We start from the raw sequence: 10,206 nt of genomic DNA on the forward strand, positions 1-10,206 counted from the left end.
TTTAGCTGTTTTTTTTGCCAACACTAAAGTGCAGTCGTGGTCAGAGAAGTTTCCGTGGACATTTTGATGCTTCTTTTGTGACTCTTAAGTTGTTGATTCAATCCATTGTGATTCCTGTGGATCCGAGCTAACTGCACCTTCTCTGAGCCGCTTTTCAAGCTGACAGGAGGCAAGTATTTCAGACTCAGACAGGTTTTTGGTGAGGTATTATTCTGAGCTGCTCACACGCTGCCCTACGGTGTTAGGAAACAGTTTGGTTAGATTAGTCTGTCTTCTGTCTCTTTCCCGCCCCCTGCTGTTCCTGTCCACACCCATGTCCCGGGGTGCTGTTTGTCCAAGCACACTACAGCTCGAACCTCGCTCCGTCCTTGTCCTTGTCCCTTGTCCGTCATGAAGCTCCGGTGCTGAGGTCCTGCAGTCCTATATGTCTTTACCCCCAAAAACCTTGTCCTTGTCTGCGTCTATGTGCCTAATCCTGTCCCTGCCTCCTACCCACTAACCCAAGCAGCCCCCCCTCCAGCACCCTGCTCACCTCTGGTCCTCTTCCTGTCAGTGGTGCAACCTGGTGTAGACTTGTTTAAACGGGGCGAGCTCGGTGTGACCGTCTTGCCCCGCCACAGGTGCCAGCTGCCCTTATGCTTCAAGCACAAGCACTTAAAGCACTTTAGCTGCGCCGCTACTCGTCAGTGCATGCAGTTAAAGACAATTGGACCTATCTGCATCTGCATACCTTTCCTTCGAGGTAATGTCAGATGAAACAGTGTGATACTGTAAGAAAACAATAATAACCTGAGAGGAAAAAAAAAAAGAAAGAAAGAAAGAAAAAAAAAACGAAGCTACACCAGGACTTCTGACAGCAAACTTAGCAAAACTCCCCTCAGAAATTTCCATTCAATGCAACTTTTTTCTTTTTTTGTTGTTGTTGTTGTTGTTGTTTTTGTTTCTTTGAAAAAAAAAAAAAATGCTCGTATGATCGTATGCCAACAAATCTCCACAAGGTGGACACAGCACCAAATATGCATTCACACAAGTGGTAGGGGGTCTGAGGGAGGAGGCGTGGTCCTCCCTGAGGAGCTTCCTGCCCGATGCTCTCCCACATCCTGTGTAAAGACTTGAAAAGTGGAGAGAGTGCCGACAAAGAATGCTTGGTAGCCCAGTAGCTCGGTAGCATGAAAATCGGCTGTACACTTCCTTTAATAGACAGCAACAACTTAACAACCAGCCTGTTGGTGCTATATCCCATCTATTCAAAGACTTGATGTAAAGGGGAGGAACATACATACAAATATGTTTAAGCTATTCCCTCCCTGATATTTGTAAGTGTGTCTTTTTATATATATTATTATTATTATTTCCTGGCCAGCTACGTGTCTGACTAGACATCATGTACAGTACTTAAAAATAAAAATTATTTATCTAAAAGAATTATAAGCTGATCCAAACTAGGTTTTCTTATGAACAATTCAGTGACTCACCGATTGCACAGTAAAGTCTATATGATTCAGTGTATTTTGGGGAATATAATCACTAATGAATGTTATATTTTTTAATGAACCTTTTCCTTCTGTTGCTCAGCAGTGTCATTTGTAAGCTCCGTGCCCCAGCAGGCGAGTTTCAGCCTCGGGGGGGCAGAATCTGTGTCAGTCAGGCACTCAGGTCTCTTCTGGTCATCTGAGTTCACTGCCTCTTAAGGCCAGTGAACCTCTCACCTCTCACTAAGTCACTTCTCTCCATACACACCCGGCCATCCCAGCCTCAGTCTGTTAGTTGCAGAACCAGGGTCACACTCCTGTAATAATGTCACTTTTTATTTTTTTCCCTGCTGGTCACGTTAAGAATCTCTCTTGTTCACGGGTAAATGTGTTTTGTTTTTTTGTTTTTTATTTCAAGTTTATCCTTCAAAGAGTTATTTTGATTCAAGCTTTTGATGATACTAAACTAGAAGTCACACAGAGAAAGGAAATGATTTTGATTCAAGATATAATTTGTATTTAATGTCTTTTTTTAAATAAAAAGTGAACACATTTTAAGACACTGTCTCTGAGGTTTGTTTTCTTTTTTTCCATCTCTTTTTATTTCACAATAATCAGTAATAACTATTGGATCTATCAATAAACCTCAGCAAAGAAACAAAACAACAATACCAAACAGCAGTGACTGAGATGTAGCTAACAGCAACATCATATGTCGTTAATTTACAATGGATATATATATATAATGGATATAGATATAATAGTGGAAACCGTAGGTCTGGAAAAATACAATAGTGGTTACGTTTTTCCAAAGTTAATCTCTCCAAAGGTAAAAATTCAGCTACTTGGTCCAGGATCATCCAAAAAGTTGGAGGAGATTCATTTTTCCAACATAGGAATATGCATTTCTTAGCAAAGTATGTTATGTTTATTTATAATCTGCATTTTTTTTTTTTTTATCTAGATGAAAATTGTTTAGTAAATAGAAACAGTGCAATTTCTTACATATGCATAAATGTTCCTTTTTTTGTCTTACACCTGGCACAGTTTAATGAATTATCTTTAGAGATCTTATGCATCTTCATTCACTGTAGAATGTGAGAAGTTGAGCTTACTTTAAAAAGAATCTAGGAAACTGATTGCCTTGAAAAAGTAAATATAGCTATTAATTGTAAATTATGTTGATTTCATATTCACTTGTAAAGTTTACTTAAAATTTCGCTGTGTTTACTTCATTTCATGAAGTTGTTCCAAGTTGTAGCAACTAAAGTAAAACAGGTTAGTCTGACATAGGTGAAAAGTTGTGTTTACTCAGTAGGATTTAGGAAACTGATTGCCTTAGATAAATCAAGTAAGCACAACAAAGAATGATTAGTTCACAGGATTATCTTTAATCTTTAATAGAGGTTGGAAAGATGAATGACCTTTGGAGAACAGGATATCATAAAACTCTCAAATTTTTACCTGTGATTGAACTTGAAGATATTAATATATCTTCTACTTGAGATAGTCCAAACCTTCATTTCGAGGTTTGTCTCGATGTTTTTTATATCACTGCGAAGGAATGGATTCAGAATTCCTTTAATAGTCATTTCTGTGCATTTACATTACATACGCTTTAAAAACACCAGACAAGCAAAATGAAGTGCAACAGTCAATAAATAGTAACTGGAATAAATATGGTTGGTAAGAAGGTAATGCACAATAAAATAGGTGTAGGCCTAAAATGTAGAACTTCATGACACTTCATGTCATCATGAGCAGCATCTTAAAGTTCAATCGTCCTCTCATCAGCTTAATTTCTGCAGCCGATCAAACACATACATCTGGTCCTGCTGAAGTCCTTGAATGCAATCAGGCTCCCCTCAGTCTTGGAATGTGTCAATAAGGATAAAGCACAGGTTCAATTTGTAAAGAATAAAAATAAATCTGGTGGTGCCAGGCAGGCTGGCAGTGGGCACGAGAGGTTGAGGCGAATTCCTGTGCCCGACCAAGGCAAACAGAGCGCGGGTCAAAAGGCAGCGCAGAGCTGCATGTCCCGGCGAAGCGTCTAAAGTTAGACAAGGACCTCCACTTTAGATCACCGTGATAACACTCTACACAAACACACTGGAAATAGAAAAATGTGGCTCCGGGAGTGAATCCGCACACACACACACACACACACACACACACACACACACACACACACACACACACACACACACAATACACACAGACTTTCACAATCACATCCTGATGAAACTGTTGTGATTCTCATGTTTTGCCACCTATGGATAAAAAAAACCCCTCCTGAGGTGAAGGAGAGGCCAGAGGCACATAGCTGAGGTTAATGTTTTTATTAAATATATCACCTTTTTTTTCTTACATTACATCTCAATTACAAAAAGTGTACATACACACGAGTGAGCAGTTAGTCACTTTGGAATACACTCACATTAATAATATTTCTCTCTCCAACAGCAGCATGTAGATAGAGCAGAGCGCGTCGCGGGTCGCCGCCGGACTCGCTCTTTGTGGTCATGTGTTCTTGGTCAGAGAGAACGGCAACTTGTAAAGTCAAACAGCAAGTCTTTTCTTTGACAGATACATCAACACGACTGACAGCAGACACATAAATATTGGAGGTAGGTAAATGTAGAAATACCCGTCTGAGAGGCAGCGCAGGGAGGCACCTCCTGTCATGCTATCTGCAGCCCCATGGAACCATGGGAAATGTTTTCTGAGACTGTATTAAGGATTTCCCGACTGAGAGTTTTGTGTTCAGACAAGATTTGATCATGTGTGACATCAGAAAATAAAAAGACAACAACAAAACAAACAAACACACACAAAAAAAAGGACATAATAATGGCAACGATGTGAAAATGAATCATAAAAACAACATTTAGAAATTCTTCTAAATGACATTTGGTCACTCAGTGCTTTTTGTTCTTGCTTGGTTTGTCCCAAACCAAACCTCCAGACAACTCCTTAAGGGTAGAGCGAGCTCAACTCAGCAGTGGAGTTACTCAGGGCCAAGATACATATATACACTTTATACACTCACAAAAATAATAATAATATAATAATAACAATAAGGCAAAAAATGATATAAATACTCATGAAATAATTACAAATAAAAAGTAGTAGAATTGAAATAAATAAGGCTGAAGAGTAGAAGTAAATGCATCAATATTAAAAAAATCTCCTTTTTTCAGAAAAACAAAAATAGATTTTTTTTTCTCTTTGGGACGGGTGTTTGAAGGAGGGGGGTGGGGGTGGGGTGAGGGGGACGCACAGTCCCGAAATGACAGTGTACCTGAATTAAACACCACCATGGACAAGATCAATAAATAAACAGCTATCAAAAAGGAAAAAAATCAGTGGCTTCTTCTTCTTCTTCTTTGTGTGTGTGTGTGTGTGTGTGTGTGTGTGTGTGTGTGAGATCTGAATCAGTGGTTGATCCCTTCAGGGACACTCTGCGTCTGCAGAGAGGTCGGTCGAGCCTAAAATCTTCTTGCCGTTCCAGGAGATCACACACCAGCATCGACCCCTCTGTCCGTCCAGGGAGGATTCACACTGCAGTGGGGGGGGGGGGGGGCAGAAATCATTTAATTTACATTTGCATATAAAAAACTACAGAAAAGGATTACTTTAAAAACTTTAAAGTCAGAATTCAGTCTCTTTAATGTTTAATCTTCAGAATACTGACTGTCTGAGATTAAAGTCAGAATTCTAAAAAACAAGAAACATACATGTACGGTCACGCCTCAAACCAAACACACTGAACAAATCCCTGCCTGTAACACACACACTCTCACAATCATTTAAAAGCTGTGGTTGACATAATCTTGGCTACACACTCTCTCACACACACAAACACACACACACACACACAATTTTTTTTTCATGCTGAGTGGCGCTCTATGAATCCAAAACACACACACACACACACATGCACACACACACATACACATGTTGAAGAAGACACCGACCTGTTTGGGTTTGTAAAGCCCGTGTTTGTCACAGTTGGGGAGGTAGAATCTGGTCAACTTGTCTCCTAGTTTCTGCTGAGACTTGGCGATCTTGTCCAGGGCCCTCTGCAGCTCCAGGTGACAGGGCCCCTGCCGACAGGACACAGGTGAGAGAGGGGTTATTAATAATAATAATAATAATAATGATAATAATGATAATGATCAACACTAATTTATTATTATTATCAGCAAACAAGTGGGCTGACATCAAGCTGACATAAAACTGAAGCATCCCCATTCTCCCTCTCTCTCTCTCTCTCTCTCTCTCTCTCTCTAGTCTCTCCCTCATCCTTTCAAACAGCACACCAGCTCCCCCTTGTGGCGCGCTAGTCCTTTCCTCTCCTCTGAGCGGCCCCCAAAAAACTTTTAGCAACATATCGCGCTGAGGATTTTACAGATTGAAACTGATCCTTTGTCCTCGACTCACCTGCTCCACCAGCTTCTTGCGGATGGCGATGAGTTTGGCTTTCATGCTCTCCTGAGCGTCCGCTGCAGCCCTCGGGTCGTAGGGCTTACTGTGGCCGGGGAGGTAGTGGCTGGAGCCGGGGTCCGAGACGATGGCAGCGTTCTCCATCTCAGCCTCTGGCTCTCCCTGATCTGGAGGAGGAGGAGATTGAATGAATGTGAAGCGGGGCTGAGTGAATGTGGCTTCAGGTTTTGAAGGTTTAAAGATTTTGGAGGGGTCGTAGTGAAGCGCATTTGCTGGATGTGGTAGAAGCAGATGCATAAATGTGGAGGTGATAGGCCTTACCTTGAGTCTGGGGCTCGGGGGTCGGCTCTGGCTCAGGGCTCTGCGTGCACACGGCTTGTCCCTGGGTGAGGGAGTGCAGCGGCCGGGGGTCGCCGGGTCTCGGGGTGCACCTCAGTCCGGAGCCGCACGGCGCCGTGTAGATCCCGCACAGCTCACCAGCCTTCAGGGCGCAGGCGAGGCAGCATCCACAGCCGGGCTCCCGCAGCACCTCGGTGCATCCGGGCGCCACCGCTGGACACTGGCTCATCTTCTCCGGAGTACACGGGGCGCATCGGATCGGCTCTGGCCCCACCACCGGGGACCCCAGCGTCCCTGTGGCCAGCACGGAGCACACCGCTGCCACCACGACGTGCTGCACATATAATCCACCCATGGCAAACATTGTGAGCTGGATAATAAATATAGAAAACAAAATGTAGAGCAAGGTGGAGGGTAATCAGAGGGATGAGCCGGATTCCCACGGTTCTTGCTCAGTTGTGTCTTTCGTTTGATTTTGGGAAAATGTCTAACTGTGCCTTGCGCGCAGCCGTATTTATAGCCGGGTCCTCTGTGAGTGTTTGACGCATCAGCGTTATGAATGATTTCTGAAAAGAAGGTGTAATGATACGATGGGCTCTGATTGGCCCGCCCATGTCCGGTTAGGCAGCTCATTTGAATATAACAATCACGTCAATATTTATTTTGGAACAGGCAGTGCCTGCACGTATCGCTCACTAGTGACGACACCAGTGTTTGATGTCGCAATCAAGGACCCCCTCCCCTTTTCTCACCCGGGTGCAACACCAAACTATACCCCACATTTCCAGATACCGGTACCAACACACAGGCCGCCTGCTTGAATCCTGCTGTCTTTGTTTTCATGAGTTAAAATCAGAATAAGTTCACGCGGTGTCGCTCATTTCATTTCATCGATTTCAGGGGTGAAGCAGTTCTGATTGTCTTGCTCTGACACAAATGAGCCCCTCTGTTTAGAAACAACGTTGTCTATTCATAAGTGTTTTCCATTAATTGCCCTGTCCCGAACTTCTTACACAACTTTGGGGGGGCGGGGGGGGGACTAACAATGAGCGCAAATTACGCACCGCCCACGCTGCGCGCACAGAGCTTGGGCCCCGCCGAGAGCGAACCAGCGCGGCTCTCATTTGACATGAGAAAACATCCGCGCGCTGCAAACAGGGGACAATAAATCCCCAACTTTCAGAAATAGGCTAGCTGCGCAAATGAGGGTCACCGTTTACGCCAGTGAGTCACCGGCTCAGGCATGTGGCATGTGACCCCCCCCCCTGCCGCTTTGGGCTACGTCCAGGAGATGTCCCGTTGTAATTACCCGTTTCCTGGGATAATAATAGAGCGAAGCTTTGAATGGGAGCTGCGCTGACATGACCACAGACACGTCCCTCGCATCGCCGCTCTCTGGAGGCTTTGATGGTCCCACGGTGGACAACATGCACGTTTTCACGGCTTGCTGCAAGACATTTGGTGTCCTGTCACTGCTGACCCCGGACGGGTCTCTGTTAATGTTCCCTCCATTTGCAAAAGGACTAAGAAAGACTCAATGCATACCCCTCCCCCCTTTCTTTATTGTCACAACCCACCCCCCCCCACTTTGACTTTCTCTGGTGCACTGGGCCGCATCAGTGATCGGCTCCATGCAACTGCTTTATAGGATTGCATCATCTGTCAACTGGTGTTAACAGTCGCACTCACGTGACGCCCAGATTTGTATTTGTCAAAGCCCCGGGCTAAATAAAGCTTTTAGTGTAATCTGATGTGGCGTGAGAGCGTTTTCTTGACCCCCCTCCCTATTATTGTCCACCCCAAAGCCTATTAATATATGTTGATATTATATACAGTGGGTTGCAAAAGTCTGAGACCAGTTTCCCCAGAATTGGAGGATAAACATTAAAATTAATGAGAAATTAGTAAGAAAAACATAGAGGTTTTATCTGTAGGCCTATGTTGTTTTAATTAACTTGCATATATAAATTAAATATATATCATTAACATATATCCTCACAAAATGTTATACCATATATAAATACATCATAGATATGTTTTATATACGTACATATAGCCTTCATATTTTTTATGTTATAAACTTATATATGTGATAATAATATATCTGCTTATAGGTGACATATATGGTAATATCACTCTTAATATAGAGACATACAGTATACGTCATTTACTACATTTCTGTATGGGAAGTAATGAAGTGCATTTACTCAAGTACTGTGTCGAATAATCAGAATCAATCAGAATACTCCTGATTGATGATCTCCAAGGGGAAATGAGGTTACGTTACAGTTACTGCGTCAATAACAGCAAAGAATAGAGAATAAGAAATAGGATTATAAAGATAAAATATAAACATAAAATGTAAAAAAACATTTATTTATACTATGATATATGAGAACAATATCTCTATAAGAAATAGGTGATAGGTAAAATATGAATATAAATGCAACAGTATATGGTGTAATTGCACAGTTGAAAGTTGCACATGCCTGAAACAACAGAGAAAAGAGGTATTGAAATATTGCACTTGTTTGTACTGTATTGTCAGAATTACACAGTAAGTATTATATAATAAGTATTAATAAATAAATAATGGAGTAACGTCTGCTGACCAGGGTGAAATAAGTCTATTGACTCTGAGCGTCTGACACTTTAGTACAATCTATAGGCCCTACTTCTTGAACTTCAATATTCCTACATTATTCCACATTATTCTGTATATTTAACTGAAAGGCAAATATTTCACTTATATCACTATTTACTTTGCAGATGATGATTTTCATTTAAAATGTTTAATCAGTTAACGAAATATGATTAAACTACCTAACGATATATAAAGTGGTTAAATTGGCTCCATCCTGCAAACAGGATGACAAGCTACAACAGCAAAATGCTGATTAGCTGTTAATGCATCAATTAATCTGATATATGTAATAATATCATTTTGTACTACAAGAACTTTTACTTTACTTACTACAACTACATTTGCTGGTGGTATAACTACTGGCTGATCCATACACATCATCAGTTTTATTCTTCATTTACACTCAGATAAATGTGCTGGAGAAAAATTTATATAAGTAAAGTAATTTAAAATTGTAGTAAAGTCCAGCAAATGTATTTACTGTAGTTATTTCCACGACTGTACTACATTGTACTTTAGCAAATAACTAGTAACTATAGCTGTCAGGTAAAATTGTTGTACAGTAGAAAGTACAATGTAGTGTAGAATAGAATAGGATTGCTACTCCTGATTTGTGCGTGTAAGTTAAAAAGAAAACAACTTAATACATATTAAAAACTAATAAAAATAAATGCAAGCACAGTACTTGAGTAAATATAGTTACTTTCCAGCGCTGTGTTCTGAAAAGTGACAGACTAAACACTGACTACTTTTCATTTTAACATACATGATTTATGAGTTGGAGTCCAAGAGGAAAACCGACATAAACCACATGTTTAGAAAACTTCAGATAACTTGGATTAGGTTGTTGTCTAGTGTTTTGAAGGACCTGGTACTTGTGTTATATGAATTTCTCCCTTTTGTTTCCCTGTAAGTAGCTTTAAGGTTGTAAAAATCCTCTTATCCCTCACTGTCTGACAGTATCATATATCATCACATGTAATATCTACATTGAGGTTATTTGTCGTTTACATTGAGGGAAATATTAAAACACACACACTTTGTTTTTATGGCTCTACCGTTCCATCAAATGGAAATATTTTGTGCATAATCTTAAACACATTTCCCCAAACCTGAGCCTGACGCACTGTATTTACTTTAAAGTGAAGCTCTTTGAGTTTAAATAAAGTCTGAGAGCGACATCACGAGTTTGTGACGACTGAGGGTCAGTGACGGAGAGAGGCTGCGTTTCTATCAATAAAACATGACGTGTGCTCTCATGTGCAGCCTATAGCTGCAGCACAGGATGTCATTTGTTTTTTCTCA

The 10,206-nt window shown here is 41.3% G+C and overlaps 1 protein-coding gene across 1 annotated transcript; it reads right to left on the reverse strand.

Annotated features, from left to right (window-relative positions):
- Positions 1–4,778: 4,778 nt before the first annotated feature.
- LOC111227525 (insulin-like growth factor-binding protein 1) lies at positions 4,779–6,778 on the reverse strand. Its single transcript, XM_022753055.1, has 4 exons — positions 6,240–6,778; positions 5,916–6,085; positions 5,450–5,578; positions 4,779–5,033 (listed from the first exon to the last, which is right to left on the reverse strand). Exons 1-4 carry the CDS (start codon positions 6,619–6,621, stop codon positions 4,923–4,925), a joined length of 792 nt encoding a protein of 263 aa, XP_022608776.1. The 5' UTR covers positions 6,622–6,778; the 3' UTR covers positions 4,779–4,922.
- Between the last annotated feature and the right edge of the window lie 3,428 nt (positions 6,779–10,206).

Source organism: Seriola dumerili, unplaced genomic scaffold (genome assembly GCF_002260705.1).
Source record: "Seriola dumerili isolate Sdu_G_001 unplaced genomic scaffold, Sdu_1.0 BDQW01000189.1, whole genome shotgun sequence".
NCBI classification, from domain to species: Eukaryota; Metazoa; Chordata; class Actinopteri; order Carangiformes; family Carangidae; genus Seriola; species Seriola dumerili.